At 42.0% G+C, this 26,068-nt stretch overlaps 1 protein-coding gene across 1 annotated transcript in view; it reads left to right on the top strand.

Annotated features, from left to right (window-relative positions):
* Positions 1-9,853: 9,853 nt before the first annotated feature.
* Positions 9,854-26,068, top strand: part of LOC110530474 (arf-GAP with GTPase, ANK repeat and PH domain-containing protein 3) — a 276,915-nt gene continuing 260,700 nt past the window's right edge. Inside the window, exon 1 of the mRNA XM_036986120.1 lies at positions 9,854-10,721. Within this exon, the coding sequence (XP_036842015.1) occupies positions 10,352-10,721 (370 nt within the window). The 5' untranslated portion in view covers positions 9,854-10,351. The remainder of the gene's footprint in view (positions 10,722-26,068) is intronic.

The raw sequence follows: 26,068 nt of genomic DNA on the forward strand, positions 1-26,068 counted from the left end.
TGCTGCAGTGTTAAGATTTCCCTTTACTGGAACTAAGGGGCCTAGCCCGTACCATGAAAAACAACCCCAGACCATTATTCGTCCTCAACCAAACTATACAAGTGGCACTATGTATTCAGACAGGTAGCGTTCTCCTGGCATCCACCAAACCCAGATTTGTCAGTCGGACTGCCAGATAGTGAAGTGTGATTCATCACTAGAGAAAGTGTTTCCAATGCTCCAATGGCGCCAAGCATTATATTACTCTAGCTGGGGATTGGCATCGCGCGTGGTGATCTTAGGCTGCTGTTTACGGCTGCTCAGCCATGGAAACGCATTTCAGGAAGCTCCTGACGAACAGTTCTTGTGGTGACGTTTGGAACTCGCAGTTTGGAACTCTGTAGTGAGTGTTGCAACCGAGGGCAGACCATTTTTAGGTGCTACACGCTTCAGCACACGGCGGTCCCGTTCTGTGAGCTTGTGTTGCCTACCACTTCACGGCTGAACCGTTGTTACTTCATGACTTTCCACTTCACAATAACAGCACTTACAGTTGACCAGGACGAACTGACTTGTTGGAAAGGTGGCATCCTATGACGGTGCCACATTGAAAGTCACTGAGCTCTTCAGTAAGACCATTCTACTGCCAATGTTTTTGTTTATGGAGATTACATGGCTGTGTGCTCAATTCTATACACCTGTCAGAAACGGGTGTGGCCGAAATAGCAGAATCCACTAATTTGAAGGAGTGTCCACATACATTTGTGTATGTGTGTGTGTGTATGTATATATATATACATATGTATATGTATATATGCATATGTGATTTATTAGCCTAATTCTACAATAGCTTCTCAGAGCTTGGTGTAATTTTCAGAATATCCAGCAGATATATCAAAACATTTACACTAAAAAATATTGTTAATTATATTTTACCTGGCGGCCTCCCGGGTGGCGCAGTGGTTAAGGGCGCTGTACTGCAGCCCAGGCTCTGTCGTAACCGGGAGGTCCGTGGGGCGACGCACAATTGGCCTAGCATCGTCCGGGTTAGGGAGGGCTTGGTCTGTAGGGATGTCCTTATCTCATCGCGCACCAGCGACTCCTGTGGCGGGCCGGGCGCAGTGCACACTAACCAAGGTTGCCAGGTGCACGGTGTATCCTCCGACACATTGGTGCGGCTGGCTTCCGGGTTGGATGCGCGCTGTGTTAAGAAGCAGTACGGCTGGTTGGGTTGTGTATCGGAGGACGCATGACTTTCAACCTTCGTCTCTCCGGAGCCCGTACGGGAGTTGTAGCGATGAGACAAGATAGTAGCTACTACAACAATTGGATGAGGACTGGCCATCCCACATATGCTCTCTCTAATTCTCTCTTTCTTTCTCTCTCTCGGAGGACCTGAGCCCTAGGACCATGCCCCAGGAATACCTGACATGATGACTCCTTGCTGTCCCCAGTCCACCTGACTGTGCTGCTGCTCCAGTTTCAACTATTCTGCCTTATTATTATTCGACCATGCTGGTCATTTATGAACATTTGAACATCTTGACCATGTTTTGTTATAATCTCCACCCGGCACAGCCAGAAGAGGACTGGCCACCAGTCCTGGGTTTCTGTACAGCACTTTGAGATATCAGCTGATGTACGAAGGGCTATATAAAATAAATTTGATTGATTGATTGATTGATACCACGAAATTGGGGAGAAAAATAGGTAATATATATATATATATTATTTTAATTTTTTTACCCATGTATGTAATTACTAGATGTTCGAACCAAAATATTGGACCCTGGTCTATGTATGTTGCACCATGTTGCACCATCGCCTCATGTCAGTTGGGAACTTCTCCCCACCCATTCTATTCCATTCAACTGGAGTACAGTATGGTGCTCCGAGGCTTTATGGGTGTAGACCGAAATTAGAGTTCCCCACTGAATCAATAAAAGGTTGCAATTCATACTCCATATTAATGGCTGGGAGACCGGAGAACATTAAACATTTAACACCCAAGTTTGGAAGATCTTTTAAACAGCGACTAAAGTAATCTTGAGGAGGAAGAATTAGTCTCCATTCCTACAGGGGGAACAATGAAGATCAATCATTCAGGGAGATTTCATATGTATTGCCCCTCCAGGCTTTCTGTTCTGCTCCCATGAACCCCTGCTCAGTTGTGTAAAGTACTTAAGTAAAAATACTTTAAAGTACTACTTAAGTAGTGTTTGGTGTATCTGAACATTACTATTTATTTTTTCACAACTTTTACTTTTACTTCACTACATTCCTAAAGAAAATAATGTACCTTTTACTCTATACATTTATCCTGACACCCAAAAGAACTCATCACATTTAGAATGCTTAGCAGGATGGGAAAATGCTTCATTTGTATATGACGGCTGAGTGTTGAAGTGTGCCCCTGGCTATCTGTAAAAAAAAAAAAAATGGTGCTGTTTGCTTAATATAAGCAATTTGAAATTATTTATACTTTTACTTTTGATAAAATTGTGCCGTTTGGTTAATGTAAGCAATTTGAAAGGATTTTACTTTTTACCCTTTTTTCGTGATATCCAATTGGTAGTTAGTCTTCACTGCAACTCCCGACTCTGGAGAAGCGAAGTCCGAGAGCTTCTTGACACACTGTACGCTTAACCCAAAAGCCAGCAGCACCAATGTGTCGGAGGAAACACCATCCAGCTGACGACCGTAGTCAGCTTGCAGGCGCCCGGCCCGCCACAAGGAGTCACTAGAGTACGATGGGACAAGGGAATTCCAGCCAGCCAAACCCTCCCCTAACCTGGACGACGCTGGGCCAATTGTGGCGGCCTCATGGGTCTCCCGGTCACAGCCAGCTGTGACACAGCCTGGGATCGAATTCGGGTCTGTAGTGATGCCTCAAGCACTGCGATGCAGTGCCTTAGTCCGCTGCGCCATTCAGGAGGCCCTTTCTTTTCATACTTCAATATATTTAAAACAAAATACTTTTAGACTTTTACTCAAGTAGTATTTTACTGGGTGACTTTTACTTGAGTAACTTTCTATTAAGGTATCTTAACTTTTACTCAAGTATGACAATTGTGTACTTTTTCCACACTTTGCCGATGATCCTGTATTCACGTCAACTCAGTGTCCTGGAGCATGCTTCCACAGGCTCCCCGCAGCACTGGGAGGAAGAGGAAGAAGCAATCAGTGGAGTAGAGAGACACTTCATCTACTGAGGCCATAAAGACCATTAAGACCAAGGTAGGTGAAATTGGAAACAAACTCCATCTATAAATATTAAAATGTACTGTGTGTGTGCATGTGTGTTTTATGTTTTTTAAGTAGACTGCCGTGAAAATGCCAAGCACATACCAACACAAAACGCTTAACACTGGCTTAACCATAGGATTCTGAGAGTAATTTTCAGCAAAATCTCTTAATACGTGGCCTAAATATAAAATTGGAGATAATGGAATATGATGCATTGTAATATGCATACATAGCATTCATAGACACCATGTTACCAGATCACGCCCCAATCAGAGAGCGAGTGGTGGAAGGAAGGAAGTTTGGACTGTTGTTATCCTGAAAGCTGGTTATGGTTGTTGGCCAACACCAGAAAGGAAAACCCTGCAGACTGTGTACTCATCCCTCATTTGTTGGAATAGATCACGCTCCATAATAGTGGTGCCAATAAAGCCATCTGTCCTCAGGCTATAAATGGGTACAAGAGGAAAGGGCTGCATGGTTTATGTGTGATATGTACAGAAACATGCTGATTAGGGATGTGCCGATTAACGGATAAATCTTAATCAGGCATGTCAGTTTATAGATCAGATGCACTGCATAATGTGTTATTTCACTTTTGAGAGTATTTTGCTTGAATATGGGGTTAAACATTATATTTAAAAAATCTGTATATATATACACTCATATGCTCTACAATTAAGGAATACCCTTCTCTTCCATCCTCATGACAAATGTACCTCAGAACCAGTCAGATCAGAAATACTGACAACACTATGGTTTCCCAATCATGGCTTGTGAGCATAATGATGAGTTTGGAAAAGAATGTGGTTGAGAGTGTTCCAGATTTGGCCACCAGATGGGGGCAGAAGGCAGTGAATACCACACAGTTTGGCTCTTCTTTTGGCTCTCCTACGGCTATAATGGGTTTTTACATACTTTTCCATTGATATATTGTAAAAATGTGCATGTCTCTTATCCTCATACTCAAACCTTTAGCTGTAATTAGCATGATGGTTTGCACCATCATGCTTAGAAACCAGGTCTCCTAACAAAAATCAATAATGAATGTGAATTTATACACACTTTACTTAAGGGTTACACACATCTTAAGGGTCCAATGCAGCCATTTTTATCAAATAATTTCTGGGTAAAATTAAGTACCTTACTGTGATTGTTTTCAAATACAATTTGCAAAAATAAACAAAAATTGCTTAAAGGCGAATACACATTTCTTAAGCAAGAATGTTACAAGGACTGTCTGGAAGTGGTCTGATTAGGGAGGGGAAAACTGAAAATTAGAGCGCTTTGGAACGGTCTTTCTTATTGGTCTATTGACTAATTTACCACCTGTTGATGTCACCAGGCAGGGAAAAACTCCATCCAACCAAAATAGGCAGGTACTTTTTTAATTTGTAAGAGCTGTTTGAAAAGATGATCTACATTCTCTAACACATTTGTTTTGACTGCACTGGGCCTTTCAGTGTAAGCATAAACATTTTAATATTCCAGGAAACCTGGTATCTGGGTTTGATTGAATAGCCTATGGTCCAGTCAGAGGGCCTCTATCTAAATGTTTTTATAAACAATGGAATTCAGAGACATTTCTCCAAACCACAGCTCTTTTATTTTAGTACAACTGGTGATGGAAAATGCTGAGAAGCAAGAGTGCAATGTTCTTAAATAAAACGAGAGAATTATGTTCATTTGCATAATCTGAAAGTCCTTCTGTGTAATCAGTGGCCGCATCATCAGCATTATTCTGTAATGGATGAATATTGAACTCAGGGATTTGAGCTCTGCAGAAATGAGGATCTCAAATTACATCTAGACTGATTGTTTTTCTTCTATTTATTGGAAGTAAACTAAATGTGTTGTACCAGGATGAATAGTCAAATCACTGTACTGTATATATTGTACAATGCACTGCACTTTAGCAATAAAATGTTGTGCTTTTGTGATAGCTACTGCACCAGTCAAAAGTTTGGACACCTACTCATTCAAGGGTTTTTATTTACTTTTACTATTTTCTACATTGCAGAATAATAGTGAAGACATAAACTATGAAATAACACATATGGAATAATATAGTAACCAAAATAGTGTTAAACAAATCTAAATATATTTGAGATTCTTCAAAGTAGCCACCATTTGCCTTGATGACATCTTCGCATACGTTTGGCATTCTCTCGACCAGCTTCATGAATGCATTTCAATTAACAGGTGTGCCTTGTTAAGTTAGTTTGTGGAATTTCTTTCCTTCTTAATGCGTATGAGCCAATCCAGTTGTGTTGTGACAAGGTAGGGGTGGTATACAGAAGATAGCCCTATGTGGTAAAAGACCAAGTTCATATTATGGCAAGAACAGCTCAAATAAGCAAAGAGAAACAACAGTCTATCATTACATTAAGACACGAAGGTCAGTCAATATGGAACATTTCAAGTACTTTGAAAGTTTCTTCGAGTGTAGTCGCAAAAACCATCAAGCACTATGATGAAACTGGCTTTTATGAGGATCGCCACAGGAAAGGATGACCCAGAGTTACCTCTGTTGTAGAGGATAAGTTCATTAGAGTTACCAGCCTCAGAAATTGCATCCCATAAAAATGCTTCACAGAGTTCAAGTAACAGACACATCTCGACATCAACTGTTCAGAGGAGACTGCGTGAATCAGGCCTTCATGGTCAAATTTCTGCAAAGAAACCACTACTTAAGAACACCAATAATAAGAAGAGACTTGCTTGGGCCAAGAAAAACGAGCAATGGACATTAGACCGGTGGAAATCTGTCCTTTGGTCTGATGAGTCCAAATTGGACATTTTTGGTTCCAACCGCGTGTCTTTGTGAGACGCAGAGTAGGTGAATGGATGATCTCTGCATGTGTGGTTCCCACCGTGATGCATGGAGGAGGAGGTGTGATGGTGTGGGGGTGCTTTGTTGGTGACACTGTCTGTTGGTAACACTGTCTGTTAGAATTTGAGGCACACTTAACAGCCATGGCTACCACAGCATTCTGCAGAGATTATGCCATCCCATCTGGTTTGCACTTATTCCCACTATCATTTGTTTTTCAACAGGACAATGACCCAACGCACCTCCAGGCTATGTAAGGGCTATTTGACCAAGAAGGAGCGTGATGGAATGCTGCATCAGATGACCCGGCATCCACAATCACCCGACCTCAACCCAATTGAGATGGTTTGGAATGAGTTGGACCGCAGACTGAAGGAAAATCAGCCAACAGGTGCTCAGCATATGTGGGAACTCCTTCTAGACTGTTGGAGAAGTATTCCTCATGAAGCTGGTTGAGAGATTGCCAAGAGTGTGCTAAGCTGTCATCAAGGCAAAAGGTGGCTACTTTGAAGACTCTAAAATATATTTTATGATTCTTTGGAAGGCAAGAAGGGTTTTTTATTATTAAGGGTTTTTCATACCCTTCTGCAAATAATCCTTTTAGAATCCTTTTTTTCTGAGTGTAGGATAGCCTACCAATATATATTAGAGGGGCATATGCACATTCTATAGATATAGGTACCATTTACTACAAATCAGCCCTTTTTTAATAGCTTCTATTCTGTTTCTAAAGGCAAGAATGTACTTCTCTTGGGGATAGAAGTGAAAAAGTTGCCTTGATCTTCTGAATGCTCAGTTTTACATTGTGCCATTGAAATTCACTCTTGAGGCAATGCAACATTTATAAAACACCCGGCTCAAATTTGTATTCTTAAGAGTGGCAAGCCAAGATGAAATACCAATGTTTCAGTACACATTATTCACTATTAATGTACAGTACATTCGGAAAGTATTCAGACCCCTTCCCTTTTTCCACATTTTGTTATATTAGTCTTATTCTAAAATGGATTAAACAAAATAAAAAATACTGCATAATGACAAAGCAAAAACAGGTTTTTAGAAATGTTTTCAAATAAAAATCTGAAATACTTTATTTACCTAACTATTCAGACCCTTTGCTATAAGATTTGAAATTGAGCTCATGTGCATCCTGTTTCCATTGATCATCCTTGATGTTTCTACAACTTCATTGGAGTCCACCTGTGGTAAATTCAATTGATTGAACATAATTTGGAAAGGCACACGCCTGTCTATATAAGGTCCCACTGTTGACAGTGCATGTCAGAGCAAAAACTAAACCATGAGGTCGAAGGAATTGTCCGTAGAGCTCCAAGACAGAATTGTGTCAAAGCACAGATCTGGGGAAGGGTACCAAAAAATGTCTGCAGCATTGAAGGTCCCCAAGAACACAGTGGCCTCCATCAGTCTTAAATGGAACCACCAAACTCTTCCTAGAGCTGGCCGCTGAGCAATCGGGGGAGAAGGGCCTTGGTCAAGGAGGTGACCAAGAACCTGATGGTCACTCTGATTGAGCTCCGGAGTTCCTCTGTGGAGATGCGAGAACCTTCCAGAAGGACAACCATCTCTGCAGACGGAAGCCACTCCTCAGTAAAAGGCACATGACAGCCCGCTTGGAGTTTCCCAAAAGGCACCTAAAGGACTCTGGCAATGAGAAACAATGTTCTCTGGTCTGATGAAACCAAGATTGAACACTTTGGCCTGAATGCCAAGCTTCACGTCTGGAGGAAACCTGGAACCATCCCTATGGTGAAGCATGGTGGTGGCAGCATCATGTTCAGGACCTCAGACTGCGTCAAAGGTTCACCTTCCAACAGGACAATGACCCTAAGCACACAGCCAAGACAACGCAGGAGTGGCTTCGGGACAAGTCTCTGAATCCCCTTGAGTGGCCCAGCCAGAGCCCGGTCTTGAACCTGATTGAACATCTCTGGAGAGACCTTAAAATAGCTGTGAAGCAACGCTCCCCATCCAACCTGACAGAGCTTGAGAGGATCTGCAGAGAAGAATGGGAGAAACTCCCCAAATACAGGTGTGCCAAGCTTGAAGCATCATACCCAAAAGTTTTTCAACAAAGTACTGAGTAAAAGGTCTGAATACTTATGTAAATATTTCAGTCGTTTTTTTTGCAAAATGTTCAGAAAACCTCTTTTTGCTTTGTCATTATGGGTTATTGTCATTATGGGGCTCGAGAGTGGTGCAGTGGTCTAAGGCACTACATCTCAGTACAAGAGGTGTCACTGCAGTCTCTGGTTCAGGCTGAATCTAGCCTGCATCACATCCGGCTGTGATTGAGAGTCAAATAAGGCGGTGCACATTTGGCCCAGCGTAGACCGGTTTTGGCTGGGCTAGGCTGTCATTGTAAATAAGAATGTGTTCTTAAATGACTTACCTAGTTTAAAATTATTATTATTATTTTTTTTTAATCTGTAGATTGATGAAGGTAAAAAAATGATTTAATACATTTTAGAATAAGGCTTTCATGTAACAAAATGTGGAAAAAGTCAAGGGGTCTGAATCCTTTCGTATGTACTGCATGCAGACTATTTCATTCCTGTATTGTAATCTACCAGAGGGGTAGACGCATTATTTCATTACATAACATTTTATGAATCTCATCTAATGAAACTATGTTGAAACTGGGACTACGATGACGGCAATGTAGCAACATTCTCTATACCATTGTGTTGTGACTAGTAATTTCAGCGTTACTAATGACAAGTATAACCCAGAAGGATGAGCCTATGTACTTTATTTGCAGAAAAGGTTTTTCATCAGAGCTCATTCTACAAACATGCAATGTGATGCTGAATACAAATTTCTCTGTTTTCCCACAAGGGGTTATTTTAGTGTTTGTCTGGAATCTCCTCTAGTCACATTAGTCTGAATTATTTTGTATCCAGACTCTCACACCACACCACTGCAGAATGGCTGTTGTACAGCCAGACCAGTAGATGGCTTCTTCTCTTTACTTGGAGTAACTTCTAATTAAGGATAACTAATGACTCACTATCCTACCATGGTGATGGCTTATCTTTGGTTATGTTGAGAAATGCATTACATTTATGTTGCTTGTTTCAGAAGTGATATTTACATTTGATTGACGCATTCAGAAGTTATGTCTTCTACATAATATTCATGTATATTTGAAGATCGGCCATGATGTATTTTAAAAGGCTACTTTTCAACCTAATTGGCTGAATGGTGCTCTGTAGGCTTTTTAACTCAAACACTGCACACATTTCCTTACCGAAGGAAAATAATCAGAGGATAAGAATCAGAGGAAGGGGTCCCCCTCAGAGAATAGTCTGAATTCAATGTATGAAAGCAGAAATTGGCTAAATGTCACATTCAGTTGTATATTGTATAGGTCAAAATAGTGTTGATTGTTTGGTATAAAGCTGAAAAGATTTCCCTGAAGGTATTGTGACATGATGAAGGATGTTGAAGAGACACATAGATAATAGCTCCCCCCTCAATGTTGCTTTTTAGGTAAACCATAAGAGAGGACACACACCAGAGCGACTGACCGTGTGTCTCTCCTATTGGGGAGGGGGTAAAAGGGAATACATCAATAAAGTAACCTACATAAAACGTATCTGAGTAATTATTTTCTCTTGTCATCCAAATGATTTGGTTGCATAACTGTCAGATAGGCTAGGTTATTAAAATGATGAGCACTGCTTTATTCTTCCTCCACATAATCATCCAATCGAATTACTCCCTCCCCCACCTCAAGTACAATTACGTGATATGTGACGTCACAAAATGCGGAGGAGGGCGCTGGGCAGGGACCACTTGGACCAAAGAGGAATCAACGCGATTTCATTTCAACGCAGAAACAACACATTTAGTCGGTAGTGGACCCGGGCGCCTTGCCGAAGCCGAGCCCATTGTATGCTTTTGACAGAGCAGCCAAAGAAAACCGTTCGATTAATTAAACCATTAAAAGGGACCGAATAGCCCAGAAAAGGAGTGTCTAGAGGTAGGCATTGCGGTTTGTGATCTCCGGAAAAGGGCAGGACACGGCCAAAGCGAAAGCGCCCAGTAGCCTATAGCTTATAACGGAAAATGAACCACATTCAAGTTTTGATAGTATGAATAAGAACCGCGTTTTGTTGCAATTGGTGACCAACTATTGATGCGTCTGTGCAATCTCGTTTTCAGACAACTTGCTAGTTCCCGCGGAATTCTTTTGATCACATCGTTTTTAACTCCTAGAATAGGGGTCTATTCATTTGCTTTCCTATTGTAAAGACTTTACTTGTTCAAACCAAGATGAATTTCCAATCGGGGTCGGTGTCCGGTATCGCGCAGCAGTCTCAACCAGCCATGCCCACCCCAGGCACGGTCCCAGCGCCCGTTCCTGTACCAGTACCCCAGTCCATCCCGTCCCAGTTCGGATCAGGATCATCCGGAGGCTCCGGGCAGGGTCAGTTCGGTTCGGGGACAGTATCAGGACAGGCTTCCCAGGCCGGCCAACAAGGCAACCAGCAGTTTGTTTTGTCCAACTCGGCAGCCATCCGGGCTGAGATCCATCGGTTCGAATCGGTCCACCCGAACATTTACTCAATCTACGACCTGATCGAACGCATCGATGACATGGCCCTGCAGAACCAGATCCGAGAACATGTGATCTCTATTGAAGGTGAGTAGGAGGGATAAAAAGCTAGTGTGGTTCTCAGCAATTGTCACAAGTAGGCAACTTGCAATGTAACCCCCAAGTCGGTCATCTCCTCTGATGGGCAATGGCAACATGGTCTCCATGGAGGTAGTCTTCAGCTCATTGTTTGGTGACAACAATCTCACTTTCTGTGAGGCTCAGCGCAGGAACGTCCTAGGATGTGTTTAGGAAATAACATTGCAAATGCAATCATTCATCATGCAAGGGCTAGCCTACTGTAATCTATCATACAGGCAGATAAATTAATATTCCATATGCCTGAATTTTCTGATGTCATGCGAGGTGAATATAAAACCCTTGCTCAGTGCTCCTGTGTTGAACCACCATTTCTTTGTGGGTTTCTTATTTTATTGCTTCTTATATTGTCACATCATAGAATATGCCCTACTAGTAGTGCTTATGACACAGTAGGCCTTCACAGGGAAATATACTTCACAGCTGAATAACAACAAAAACATGCATAGATATGCATTGATTTGCTGTACATTGAAATCTGAGTTCAGTAGCCTACAGATTTGCATAAAGACGCCTCACTGCAGCACACATTATATCTCTCAAATACCAAGCAGTATCCCATATAACCTAACAGTAAGAACACCTATTTCTTAAAAGATGCCACTCAAACTGTACTCTGCATCACATGTGACATAGTGGTTTAGATTCTGTACATCACACTTTAAGCTCTGGCGAGACACCTAGATCTAATGCACGTTTCCACCACCACTCTATCCATTTCCAAAGGTTTAAATTCGGCTCATTGACTTAAATCCTCATTTGGATTTAGAGATTAATTCTCACACTCATGTTTAAGGATTTAAGATAAAGAGCTGGTCTTAGTGGCGGGAAAGTCTTGTGCTAACATCAAGTGTTTACCAATGTATTTTGTTACTTGCATAGGAGACTGAAAGGAAAAGTAGTCAGAGTTCAAAGCAGAGGGGGGTGGTAGTACCTGTAACATGAGCCATTATCTAGTGAAATGACCCACACAGGTCGTTGTCATAAGAGGAACTGTGAACAAACCTAAGAGGAAAAGTAGTCTATTGTGTGACCATGTGAAAGCCAGTTCACTTCCACCAACAGTGAATTCTCATGTCTCAGACAGTGTAACGGTACATTTTTTAAAATCATTAAAAAAAAAAATTCTAGGCAAGTCGGTTAAGAACAAATTCTTATTTACAATGACCACCAAACCCGGACGACGCTGGGCCAATTGTGTGCCGCCCTATGGGACTCTCTTTTTTTTATTTTATATATTTTTTTATTTTACCCCCTTTTTCTTCCCAATTTTTGTGGTATCCAATTGTTAGTAATTACTATCTTGTCTCATCGCTACAACTCCCGTACGGGCTCGGGAGAGACGAAGGTCGAAAGCCATGCGTCCTCCGAGACACAACCCAACCAAGCTGCACTGCTTCTTAACACAGCGCGCCTCCAACCCGGAAGCCAGCCGCACCAATGTGTCGGAGGAAACACCTGGCTACCTTGGTTAGCGCACACTACGCCTGGCCCGCCACAGGAGTCTCTGGACAAGGATATCCCTACCGGCCAAACCCTCCCTAACCCGGACGACGCTAGGCCAATTGTGCGTCGCCCCACGGACCTCCCGGTCACGGCCGGCTGCGACAGAGCCTGGGCGCGAACCCAGAGTCTCTGGTGGCACAGCTAGCGCTGCGATGCAGTGCCCTACACCAGTGCAGTGTCCTATTTACAATGACCACCAAACCCCTACTGATGCTGTGCCAATTGTGTGCCGCCCTATGGGACTCTCAATCACGGCCGGATGTGATACAGCCTGAATTCGAACCAGGGACTGTAGTGATGCCTCTTGCACTGAGATGCAGTGCCTTAGACCGCTGCGCCACTCGGGAGCTCTAACATAATAAATGCATTGGAGCAACACTGTTATTCACAGGTATAAACGTATCAACAGAGCAGCAAGGGAACAGGTAGAATAGGTTGTGTTGTCTAACCTACACAGAAAACAATATCTGTACCATTATGCTGACTTGTTAGAATGATGCATACTCTATATTGAGTATACAAAACATTAAGAACAGCTGCTCTTTCCATGACAGACTGACCAGGTGAAAGCTGTGATCCCTTATTGATGTCACTTGTTAAAGCCACTTTAAGAGACCGGTTAAATAATCATTTTTAAGCCTCAAGACAATTGAGACATGGATTGTGTAGGTGTGCCATTGAGGGTGAATGGGCAAGACAAAAAATGTGTCTTTGAATGGGGTATGGTAGTAGGTGATCGACACACCGGTTTGTGTCAAGCACTGCAACGCTGTTGAGTTTTTCACGCTCAACAGTATCCTATGTGTATCAAGAATGCTCCACCACCCAAAGGACATCCAGCCAAGTTGACACAACTGTGGGAAGCGTTGGCGTCAACATGGGCCAGCATCCCTGTGGAACGCGTTGGACACCGTGTAACTCAATATTAGGAAGGTGTTCCTTTGTACACCCAGTGTATTTGCAGTTGTATGGGTTTGATAACTATTGAGTAGAGGTGCAGTTAACATAATTAAATATTAGATTAGGTACTCTGTTTGTTCTCACCAACTGGAACCATGTTTCCATCAGATTTAACCTCCAAGTTACTTCACTATGCCGTCTTTAAATGGCAGACAATGACCTCACTTTTTCTCAAGGCGTGTTTTAAGAGATTCTGAGAAACTTCTTCTTAGTAGCAGCTCTACTCAGGCGTGAGCCATTAGCGCTGAATGAGATATGTTCCCTTGGTGTGGGTACGTGATGAGGACTATGACCTGTGCCTCGTACCATCATAACATTCACTGTGGTTGACACAGCAGTGTTTCAGCGACTGGGGTTGATCCTGTAGTATTTGTTATGGATGTGATAAGATAAGTCTCCTTTTAGGCTTTGAGGAATAGCACCGACTTGTTCTGATGCAAATGATTACATCATTTTGTCAATGAATGCGAGGCTTTATGCAATGGCTGAATATGGAAACACTAGAGGCTTTTATGTTGTCCTCTTAAAAAATGCAGAATATTTGTTTTAATGAGGATGAGCAGTTTTCTGGTTCACTGCCAGATCAGAGTGTGTGACACAAATTAGGAAAAAACATTTCCCCTTTTAAAATCCGATCATTTTAGATTGTTCAATTATACAAAAAAATAATTAGCCTGAAATGAAAGACAGTTATGTTTCTTCCCCAGGCAAGGCAAGTTATTTATTTGTTTTAGTGTACCTTATGACCAAGTCCAATGCCCCAAAACAATGAACATCTATTTGTATTTTTCTCAGCAAGCTCCCCATTTTTAGATGCATTCATATTTGACATGTATTTTAGCTCTCTTATTAATGTCCCCATTGCAGAAAGCCTGAAGAGCTGCAACAGGAGACATTAGTGTAGTCGACAAGACTTCACCTGTACTGTAGGACTGCACGTTCCCCTTCGATCTTGCTTCATTGCAGTCTCTGTTGCTAAGAAACCAATGGATCTCATGCCTTCAGTTGAAAATACTAGAGAGAGAATAACAATTCTATGCCAACAGAAAAAGGCAGCCTCTGTCGAACATATCTTCTTCTGTGTGAATCGTTAGGGGTTTTACCCGTTGGAAAACACCAACGATTCTTTGAGACAGATCATCGGGAGTAGTGATAATACTAGGTGAGGTTTCTCTTCTCACCACTCCCTTCACAGTAATGTTTGATATGCCAAGCACCAGTTTGTCTCAGTGAGCAAATTTACTGCAATCAGAAGAACCCGAGACAAAGGAGCAGCAGGAGCTTGTTTATTTGTTGTGGGTGATCAATGTTTTATTGATTTTTAGAAAATACAGAATAACCAATGCTTTTGACCGTCATACAAACAATGTAGTGCAGAAGACGTGGTGTATAATGACCCTTTATTTAATATAAATGTTTTAACTTATTTGTTTACAGCTCACTGTCTGATATAACTGCTTGAATATTGCCACATTTTCTGGTGTAGAGGAACATGACAAGCTATGAATGTGACTTTGAGAACCGGGGTATGCACAGTACCAAGCGTGTCAAGGGGAAGAACAAAATGTGCCTTTTTGTTGGAAGTATTTGTGAAAGATTCCATGCTAGGGTCCACCCTGACCACGTATGTAAGAGAAGTTACATAGATTTAGATGGAACACTTAACATTAACCTCTCCAACCTGTGTGTGTCTCTTAGAGGGGTTAGGATCAAAGCAGAAGATGAATTTGGGTCTGTTTCTGGTTGTCAATAACTAAACATGACCAAATGGTTCCTTGTCCCTTACAGTATTACAGGAGGGCAGAGAGATAATCATGTGCAGTAGAATCGGATCGGTCGATCATTCAAATGTCCTCCATTTGACTTCTGGGCCTTGTTTCTTATCCAATTAAAAGAGGAGATTACTTATTCATTGTTTAATGTTTCTTTAGTTAACTGATTATTCGTATTATGCTAATATTAAGCTGATAATCATTAAGCAAGATGATATTAAATCAAATCAAAGTTTATTTGTCACGTGCGCCGACAACCTTACAGTGAAATGCTTACTTACAGGCTCTAACCAACAGTGCAAAAAAGGTATTAGGTGAACAATAGGTAGGTAATGAAATAATAGAAACAGTAAAAAGACAGTGAAAAATAAATAACAGCAGTGAGGCTATATACAGGCACCGGTTAGTCGTGCTGATTGAGGTAGTATGTACATGTAGATATGGTTGAAGTGACTATGCATATACTGTATGATAAACAGAGTAGCAGTAGTGTAAAAGAGGGGGTGGCGGGACACAATGCAGGATACCCGGTTAGCCAATGTGCTAGTAGTCCAGGTAGCCATTTGATTACCTGTTCAGGAGTCTTATAGCTTGGGGGTAAAAACTGTTGAGAAACCTTTTTGTCCTAGATTTGTCACTCTGTTACTGCTTGCCATGCGGTTGTAGAGAGATCAGTCTATGACTGGGGTGGCTGGGGTCTTTGACAATTTTTAGGGCCTTCCTTTGACACCCTCTGTAGTTCCTTGCGTTCGGAGGCTGAGCAATTGCCATACCAGATAGTGATGCAACCAGTCCGGATGCTCTCGACGTTGCAGCTGTAGAACCTTTTGGGGATCTGAGGACCCATGCCAAATCTTTTTAGTTTCAAGAGGGGGAATAGGCTTTGTCGTGCCCTCTTCACGACTGTCTTGGTGTGTTTGGACCATTCTAGTTTGTTGGTGATGTGGACAGCAAGGAACTTGAAGCTCTCAACCTGCTCCATTACAGCCCCGTTGATGAGAATGGGTGCGTGCTTGGTCCTCTTTTTTTCTGTAGTCCACAATCATCTCCTTAGTCTTGGTTATGTTGAGGGAGAGGTTGTTATTCTGGCATCACCCGGCCAGGTCTCTGACTTCCTCCCTATTGGCTGTCTCGTCGTTGTCGGTGATCAGGCCTTCCACTGTTGTCTACAAACTTAATGATGGTGTTGGAGTTGTGCCTGGCCATGCAATCGTGGGTGAACAGGGAGTACAGGAGGGGACTGAGCACGCACCCCTGAGGGGCTCCAGTGTTGAGAATCAGCGTGGCAGATGTGTTGCTGCCTACCCTCACCACCTGAGGGCGGCCCGTCAGGATGTTTAGGATCCAGTTGCAGAGGGAGGTGTTTAGTCCCAGGATCCTTAGCTTATTGATGAGCTTTGAGGGTACTATGGTGTTGAACGCTGAGCTCTAGTCAATGAATAGCATTCTCACGTAGCTATTCCTTATGTCCAGGTGGGAAAGGGCAGTGTGGAGTGCAATAGAGATTGCATCATCTGTGGATGTGTTTGGGTGGTATGCAAATTGGAATGGGTTTATGGTTTAATGTGAGCCATTACCAGCCTTTCAAAGCACTTCATGGCTACAGACGTGAGTGCTACGGGTCTGTAGTCATTTAGGGAGGTTGCCTTCGTGTTATTGGGCACAGGGACTATGGTGGTCTGCTTGAAACATGTTTGTATTACAGACTCCATCAGGAACATGTTGAATATGTCAGTGAAGACACCTACCAGTTGGTCAGCACATTCCCGGAGCACACAATCTGGTAATCCGCCTGGCCCCGCAGCCTTGTGAATGTTGACCTGTTTGAAGGTCTTACTCACGTCGGCTATGGAGACCGTGATCCCACAGTCATCTGGAACAGCTGATGCTCTCATGCATACCTCAGTGTTGCTTGCCTGGAAAGCGAGCATAGAAGTGATTTAGCTCGTCTCTTAGGCTCGCGTCACTGGGCAGCTTGCGGCTCTGCTTCCCTTTTGTAGTCTGTAATAGTTTGCAAGCCCTGCCACATAAAACGAGCGTCGGAGCCAGTGTAATACATTCAATCTTAGCCCTGTGTTGACGCTTTGCCTGTTTGATGGTTAACCGGAGGGCTTTGGAGGGTTTCGTATAAGCTTTCAGGTTAGAGTCCCGGACCTTGAAAGCGGCAGCTCTCCCCTTTAGCTCAGTGCGAATGTTGCTTGTAATCCATGGCTTCTTTTTAGGGTATGTTCGTACTAGAGGTCGACTGATTAATCGGAATGGCCGATTTAATTAGGGCCGATTTTCAAGTTTTCATAACAATTGGAAATCGGTATTTTTGAGTTCCGATTATTAAAAATAATAAATAAATAAATATTATTATTATTTTTTAGTACCTTTTATTTAACTAGGCAAGTCAGTTAAGAACACATTCTTATTTTCAATGACGGCCTAGGAACTGTGGGCTAACTGCCTTGTTCAGGGGCAGAACGACAGATTTCCACCTTGTCAGCTCAGGGGTTCCAATCTTGTAACCGCACAGTTAATTAGTCCAACGCTCTAACCATTGCACTCCACGAGTAGCCTGCCTGTTACGCGAATGCAGTAGAAGCCAAGGTAAATTGCTAGCTAGCATTAAACTTATCTTATAAAAAACAATTAATCATAATCACTAGTTATAACTACTAATCCAGTTTAGCAGGCAATATTAACCAGGTAAAATTGTGTCATTTCTCTTGCGTTCATTGCACGCAGAGTCAGGGTATATGCAACAGTTTGGGCTGCCTGACTCATTGCAAACTAATTTGCCAGGATTTTACATAATTATGACATACATTGAAGGTTGTGCAATGTAACAATAATGTTTAGACTTAGGGATGCCACCCGTTAGATAAAATACCGAACGGTTTCGTATTTCACTGAAATAATAAACGTTTTGTTTTCGAAATGATAGTTTCCGGATTTGATCATATTAATGACCTAAGGCTCGTATTTCTGTGTGTTATTATGTTATAATTAAGTCTGACTGAGCAGCAGCAGGCCTGTAATCATTCATTCAAACAGCACTTTTGTGCGTTTTGCCAGCAGCTGTTTATAACTTCATGCCTATCAGCCTAATGGCTGGTGTAACCAATGTGAAATGGCTAGCTAGTTAGCTGGGTGTGCGCTAATACTGTTTGAAACTTCACTCGCTTTTAGATTTTGAGTAGTTATTCCCCTTGCGCTGCAAGGGCTGAAGCTTTTGTGGAGCGATGGGTAACGATGCTTTGAGTGTGGCTGTTGTCGTTGTGTTCCTGGTTCGAGCCCAGGTAGGGGCGAGGACGGGGACGGAAGCTATACTGTTACACTGGCAATACTATAGTGTCTATAAGAACATCCAATAGTCAAAGGTATATGAAATACAAATGGTATAGAGAGAAATAGTCATATAAATACTATATTAACTACAACCTAAAACCTCTTACCTTGGAATATTGAAGTCTCATGTTAAAAGGAACCACCAACTTTCATATGTTCTGAGCTAGGAACTTAAACGTTAGCTATTTTACATGGCACACATTTTTACATGGCACATAATACTTTCTTCTCCAACACTTTGTTTTTGCATTATTTAAACCAAATTGAACATGTTTCATTATTTATTTGAGGCTAAATACATTTTTATTGATGTTTTATATTAAGTTAAAATAAGTGTTAATTCAGTATTGTTGTAATTGTCATTAAATCGGACGATTTTTAAAATTTGTAATAATCTTTTTTGGTCCTCCAATAATCGGTATCGGCGTTGAAGAATCATAATCGGTAGACCTCTTGTTCGTACAGTTATTGTGGGGACGACATCATTGATACACTTATTGGTAAAGCCAGTGGTTTACTCCTCAATGCCATCGGAAGAATCCCGGAACATGTTCTTGTCAGTGCTAGCAAAACACTCCTGTAGTTTAGCATCTGCTTCATCTGACCACTTTTTTATAGACCGAGTCACTGGTTCTTCCTGCTTTAATTTTTGCTTGTAAGCCGGAATCAGGAGGATAGATTTACCAAATGGAGGGCGAGAGAGCTTTGTACACATCTGTGTGTGGAGTACAGGTGATCTGGAATTTTTTTCCCCTCTGGTTACACATTTAACATGTTGGTAGAACTGATTTAAGTTTCCCTGCATTAAAGTCTCTGGCCACTAGGAGCGCCGCCTCTGGGTGAGCGATTTCTTGTTTCCTTATTTGCTTATACAGCTGACTGAGTGCTGTCTTAGTGCTAGCATCTGTCTGTGGTGGTAAATAAACAGCCACGAAAGTATAGATGAATACACTCTCTTGGCAAATAGTGTTTGCATTTTATCACACGATACTCTACTTCAGGCGAGCAAAATCTAGAGACTTCCTTAGATTTCGTGCACCAGCTGTTTACAAATATGCACAGACAGCCCCCCGTCGTCTTTACGGAGTGTGCTGTTCTATCTTGCTGGTGCAGCGTATATCCCGCTAGCTGAATATCCATGTCGTCATTCAGCCACGTTTCCGTGAAACATAAGATATTACAGTTTTTGATGTACTTTTGGTAGGATATTTGTGATCGTGCCTCGTTTATTGTCCAATGATTGCACGTTGGTGATATTACATCCCCTCTGTGTAATTTATTTGTTTTAAAGAGCGGGGAAACTGGCCATTCAGATAAAATACACAATCTCAGATGTGACTGAGATTTTTATAGGTCCAAGGCTGGGAAGAGAAGCTTGTTATTTTTTAAACAGTGTCATTCACACTGCATAGCCTCAATGGTATTACCGGTAGGCCGGATTTGAATGAGGGCATGCCTGTTTTAGGAAGAAAAGTGTACAAGTAAAATCTAGATCAGTGTGATAGAAGCAGCTCTTCGCCGATTTATTTCTGTGTTATATTTAGCCAGTCATTCCAATGAGGACCAGGGTTGTGTTCCATTAACAAGGCTTGCTCTTGGGAACATGGCTCCTTTCATTTGGTGATGAAGGCTGTTGTAATTGTTACCCTCATTTATGTTTTTACATTAAACTTTTACAGTTCAGTTTGGAGAAGATTTGACTGTCAGTCTTGAGTTAACCTAACCCAGCTTTCTTTGATAGAATCTCAGATTTTCACTGTTTTAGTATATGAGGTGTCTTAAGAGGGTGTAGTTGTACAGTAATAAACACAACTGACGCCTGTGGGTGTTGTAATAATCTGTTGTTTATATCATAACATTTATTCATTTGTTTTGATTATTACTATTCATGTACCTCTATGCTTGTTGTTTCAAACTCCTGTTGGCTTCAAGGGACTCACCCAGACACTAACCAATGTCAAGGACAGGCCGGTGGCCTTACCTCCTGAACCCACAGCTGCCCCAGGTAGTGATGCAATATGGGGATCTCGAGCATGGGCTAACAAGCCTGCACTCACTTCAGTATTGAGTCCAGCACAATGGCACATTGTGTACAGAAAATGCTAGAAGAGACAACACAGAGGAGACTGAGAGAGCGAGAGAGAAGACAGAGAAGATAGAGGAAGACACAGGGGAGCCCAGCCTGCTGCCAGAGTGTGGCACATAACATAAGCTGTCCTCTGGCACAAGCAGCCTGCCTAAACACATCTCTCCTTTAGTCAATTACCATAGTGAACGTAACCTCTCTAGGGGCCCATAAGAACGTAGTGAAGATGTTGCATCTCTCCTTTTTGCTGATTTTTCCTCTACCCTTGAAATGAGAATGAAATGACTAACTGATGTCATATTCAGTGATGCCGATTATTTATATGGGTTTATGGCAAGTGCTGTTTGTATTCTCAATGCTCTCACAGTTGACACACTGCCCATCAGACTGATAATTAAACAGTAAGGCATGCTCCTATGGATTTGGTTTCTCCTCTGGTAGTATGGACACAGTGGTCTGTGTGCCCCAATTAAGGCACCTGTTTCTCCTTTTCACTTACTTTGCACTTGCAAATAACCTTCAGTCATCCACAAAAAAAAACAGTTTTAGGCCCACAACGTTGAGCGGAAATTGAAATTCGAGTGTTTTCTGCACAGGAGCTCTGCTAGGTGGTGGATCGATATTATGGGGGCTAGTATAAGATGTGTGGGAGTTGTGAATAGTTTTTTTCTGGATACTGGTGGGATATGACATCCACAGGTATTGATCAGTATGGAGCATCCTTGTCAAAGCCAAGGCACTGCTGCTACTAGTGTATAAAGAAAACCAGTCCAGTCTATTTCAGTTTGTCATCACAGAACCAGTCATTTTACAAGGGAGTAGAGTGAAAGAGTCAGTCAACTCCACCACCTGCATCTCTTATGAAGTGTTTTAATGTGGAATGTTGTGTTTATAGAGTAGCTGGGAGACTGTTTGCTGGCTCTAAATCTGTACCAAAGTAAAGCCTGCCGTATAAACACATCTGCCTGCCACACTAGGACAACCTGAAATAATCCTGCAGCTTGTTGGATTTCCCATGTATTCAACCTCTGAGAGGAGCACAAACTGGAACAAAATACCGTCATCTTTAGATCACTGGAAGTACAATGTGTCTCTGACTGTTGAAATTTTCTCTTTTTGTTTCTCTGACATTTGACTATTTATTTTGACACCAACGGTTTTGAATTTGAAATGTTATTTTGTAAATGGACACATTTTCTTTCTCGTTTTTAAGGAAGAGGAAAACAAAACCCACAATGCACCTCGTTACTATAGGGTTGACTGGAAGATGGTAGTTGTGTGCTCCTAAGAATGTGACTGCAAAGCTTCCTTTTTCTTCAAAGAGATGTACAGTGCCACACATCCCCAGTCTTTCATACATGTGAACCAACAAAGATTGGAGTGAACACCTGTAAGGTGGATGAAGCCATCATGCCTGTCACCCTTGTGGGGATTGGCTCATTCTACAAAGTGTTCTCTGCTGTTGCTTTTAACTTTTACTTTAGAGAAGAAAATACTAGATCTACGCCAGCAACTGACTATCGACCAACCTAGCAGCACAATGTTGGTTTCTCTGGAGAGAAAACAAGAAAATGAAGACCATTCATCTCTGTTGAATCTTAGAGAACTGTCAAAGATCCCCCTTAATTGTTTTTTTCCATCGAGCCCAGCCTATTGGAACATTTGAATAATTGAATATGGGAGTACAGTAAGCCTTTCCCCCAAGCCTTGACAGATGCATGGGTGGCAGTTGATATGGCGATTGCACACGCCTTGCTCTCCCTTTGTCCCATCGTTACTCTTTGTCCCTTTGTCCCGTCGTTACTCCATACGATTTCACGGCGTCAAAATGCTCATTACATTCATCCCTATTCAGATGATTTCCAACATTCTTTCTGACCTCAGACCCCTACAGTTGTCAGGGATGTGCCAAGCGGCACAGCCAATCACAGGGCATGAATGTGTCTGTGAGGTCGTGGTAGGGCTGCCTATGTGCCCTATGCAGTATCTCTGTGGCTCTGTCGTCCCCTCAGTACTCTCTGCACAAGGCCATTACTGCATAGGTCTTAGTGAATAATGTGATGCAATGCTCCCTCCACAGTAGAATGTCCTCCATTGTTTTGTTGAACAAAGGCTTTCTCTCTCATTGATGGACAGTTTTTTTTAAAAAATTATTTAAAATTATTATTATTTTTTTATAATCTGGTTTCGACTGTAGAGGGTTGTGGGGAATTGTAAAAAACGTAAAGCTTTTTTGAGACATGTTTCCATCTACTCCATGTCTATGGTAATATTTGATCACACCAGGACTAGAAGCATAATGAATGTGGAGAGGAGCTCTGTGTTACTCCATTCAAAGTGAGTGTTACTCCATTCAAAGTGAGTGTTACTCCATTCAAAGTGAGTGTGATCGTCACAATTACTGTCAATGATACATCATGATGAGAAATGTACCTCTAGAAATTATGTAGAAGGCTTGTCCTTTCAGCACTATCTCTCTGTGCTCTATATAAACAAAAAGAACAGTAATGGATCTTCACTTGACACCTGTAATTACCTTGTCGCCAAAGTTTCGCAGTGGTCAAAATAATTTGTTGTGTTTTCTCAACCCGGCTGTGTTCTATCCGTCCTGATCACATCATGGAAGTACTGTGTCTCCTGCCAGGCCTGCAAGCAGATGGCCACTGACAGAGGAAGGGAAGGGGTGTTGGAAAGCAGTCATTTTTACATTTTTAATTTCACCTTTATTTAACCAGGTAGACCGGTTGAGAACAAGTTCTCATTTACAACTGTGACCTGGCCAAGATATAAACAACAACACAGTTACACATAAACAAATGTACAGTCAATAACATACACACAGACACACACATTTTTGTATTGCTATCCTTGTGGGGACAAAATAATTGATTCCCATCCTAAATCTAACCTTAACACCAAACCCCTAACCCCAAAAATATACCTAAAACTAACCCCACTTGTACGAATTGTTCTTGTTTTGCTATCCTTGTGAGGACTTCTGGTACCCATAAGGATAGTTAAACAAAAACACACAGGGTCTCTGGAAGGGGCTCTGATTAGAAAGCAGTGACGGAGGGAGTGAAAGGTTCCAGGCCTCCAAGCCTGCCAGCAGTCCCGTGTCTCACTGTGTGGAGATCTAGACAGGTTGGGATGGGCATGTAGCGGGGAGCTGTGGGGTTATGCTGAACCACAGGGCTCTACTTTACTCAGCCTCTCTGAAGAGAACCTTCAGACCGTGACATTCCTTCCCTTTCCCTCAAGGCCCACCACGTTTTCCTCCTTGATTAGAAAATGCTGGATAAGGGAAACCGAGACGGGAGGTGGCCATAATGTAGAGTAGTATCATGGCCGCATGGGCTAACCTGCTGCTGGTTATTACATTGGAGTCAGGAGTCTGAGTCTGTATCTCCCACTCCTTGAAAGCTAATTGGGAATGTCTATATAAAGGTTGGAGGCCTGGCTGTGGAACTGGGATATTAAATAGAATTTCTTAAATAGCAATTCTAGCACAAGGCCATGTCACAGTTCTTGTGCATCAGTCACTTCTCAAGGACATTTGTGGACAGTTTTGAGTGCTGACATGCCATCAAAAGGGCAATTAATAGCTGGTGGAGTTGTTTTGATGAGTTATGTTGAAGGATGTGAATGGGTTTCTTTCAGGGGTAATGTTCTTGGAGTGTCTTATTGCGCCCTTCACTGCCAGCATTACTAACACCTCAGTGGAGTTGAGTGTGCCGCACGGATTTCCGAAAAGGTCTGCTCTCATTTGAAAGTGTCAGTGGAAATTGACAGTCACATTGCCATGAAATGATGAATCTGTTTTCCACCAGAAAGTACAGAGCCAATAGGACTTCCAGTTTCTGCAATACTGACAAAATCATGTGGCATATTGGGTCTTTTGGTATAGTTTCTAGGTTAAATGTGTTGATAATATGGTATAATCCCCCAACATTTTGCTTTCTTCATGCTTTTGAAATAGAATTAGATGACAATACACTGAACAAAAATATAAACACAACTTGGAAAAATGTCTAAGATTTTACTGAGTTACAGTTCATATAAATAAATCAGTCGACTGAAATGCATTAGGCTCTAATCTATGGATATCACATGACTGGGAATCCATGTATTTAAAAAACAAGACGGTAGGTGTGTGGATCAGAAAAGCAGTCAGTATCTGGTGTGACCACCATTTCCCTCATGAAGAGCGACATCTCCTTCACATAGAGTTGATCAGGCTGTTGATTGTAGCCTGTAGAATGTTGTCCCACTCCTCTTCATTGGCTGTGCAAAGTTGCTGGATATTGGCGGGAACTGGAACACGCTGTCATACACATTGACCGGGTATCCCAAACATACTCAATGGCTGACATGTCTGGTGAGTATGCAGGCCATGGAAGAACTGGGACATTTTCAGCTTCCAGGAGTTGATCACAGATCCTTGTGAAATGTGGCTGTGCATTATCATGCTGAAACGTGAGGTAATAGCAGTGGATGGTCTTCCAGATCTCATCACAGTATCTCAGTGCATTCAAATTGCCTCGATAAAATGCAATTGTGTTTATGCGTGCGCATACCATAATCCCACTGCCACCATGGGGCACTCTGTTCACAACGTTGACATCCGCAAACCACTTGCCCACACGACTCCATACATGCGGTCTACCGTCTGCCCGGTACAGTTGAAACCGGGATTAATCCGTGAAGAGCACACTTCTCCAGCATGCCAGTGGCCATCGAAGGTGAGCATTTGCCCCAGTTGCGATGCTGAACTGCAGTCAAGACCCTGGTGAGGACAACGAGCACGCAAATGAGCTTCCCTGAGGCGGTTTGAGCAAAAATTATTCAGTTGTGCATAGGGCTGTTGTGGTGACTGCATTACCACCACACTGGCATTCATGACCACAGAAAAATTATATTTGACCGTTGAATCGTGGTAATCTCCTTTTTATGCACTCTTGACATGTTAGTAGTACCCAACTTGCTTACAATCATCAGGTCGCTGATGGCCTTGTACTCAGGGCTCTATTGTCCCTCTATAACCAGTCTGACATCTGCAAATGCAATAAAAAAAATCCTATAAAAGTATGTTCTTTTAAAACTCACCTCACTGTGATTGATAAATTTGAAAACTTCAACAACTGGTTGAAACTGAGTGGGGAAAAAAATGTGACATTGTGGATATTTCAAGGCCTAACACAACTAAATGGAGAAGTCCTTCTAAGGTGACGATGAATTCAAAACTTTTATATGCATATTATATGCATATTAGAGCTTATGTATAGGCTTATATATGAAAACAATTCTGAATTAAAATGTTTGTGCCTTTTTTATACAAAGCATAGCCTACCACATATTACAGAAGGCAGAAAAACATACAAAAAACTGATTTAAGAGATCTTTGGTACATAATTGGTCTAACCTAAATTAAACGGATTCAGTTCGCCAACATTATAGTGCCTTTTGGTTTTGAATAGCCTAGTAATAGGGCATTTTTTTAATACAGTATTTTCATAATTAATAGGCTGACACATTACCTTTTGACTACAGAATCTCACCATTGTGCATTACCATTTCCTCCCTTCTCTCCTTCAATCCTTTCTCCAGTGCGCAGAGAGAGGGGCTGGCAACAGTTT

The sequence above is a fragment of the Oncorhynchus mykiss genome, chromosome 8 (genome assembly GCF_013265735.2).
Source record: "Oncorhynchus mykiss isolate Arlee chromosome 8, USDA_OmykA_1.1, whole genome shotgun sequence".
Classification (NCBI taxonomy): Eukaryota; Metazoa; Chordata; class Actinopteri; order Salmoniformes; family Salmonidae; genus Oncorhynchus; species Oncorhynchus mykiss.